The 340-nt window shown below is 62.1% G+C and overlaps 1 protein-coding gene across 1 annotated transcript in view; it reads right to left on the bottom strand.

Moving 5' to 3' along the window:
- Positions 1-69: 69 nt before the first annotated feature.
- The window catches only part of ETH_00043170 (uncharacterized protein), a gene marked incomplete at both ends in the record, with an annotated part of 792 nt that continues 521 nt past the window's right edge, over positions 70-340 (bottom strand). The window contains one exon of the mRNA XM_013376083.1: positions 70-340. Within this exon, the coding sequence (XP_013231537.1) occupies positions 70-340 (271 nt within the window).

Here is a 340-nt window from a genome sequence, read left to right as displayed (position 1 = left end):
CTGCTGCTTCTGCTGCTGCTGCTGCTGCTGCTGCTGCTGCTGGCGTGTGCCGCTGTGCAGTTGCGGGGCTCATTTTTTGTGCTGGTCAACAAACTGGAAAAGCTGCTCCGCGCTGAAGGGCAGCCAGGGGCCCTGGGATTTGTGTTTGGCCATAATGACGCTGCCGTCGACAAAGAAAGAAATCCTGGAGAGTACATACACTTGGTGGCCCCGCTCGACCCTGCCTATCTTGGGCCTGCAGCAGAGGCCCCTTTCTGCTGCCATGCCCTGCAGCAGCTCCAGCAGCGAGAGGTCTTGCTGCTGCTCCGGCGTGGGCGGCGGCGCAGCAGCAGGAGCCTGC

This window comes from Eimeria tenella, genomic scaffold (assembly GCF_000499545.2).
Source record: "Eimeria tenella Houghton genomic scaffold, Eth_scaff3111, whole genome shotgun sequence".
Classification (NCBI taxonomy): domain Eukaryota; phylum Apicomplexa; class Conoidasida; order Eucoccidiorida; family Eimeriidae; genus Eimeria; species Eimeria tenella.
This window is presented reverse-complemented; position numbering and strand designations above follow the sequence as displayed.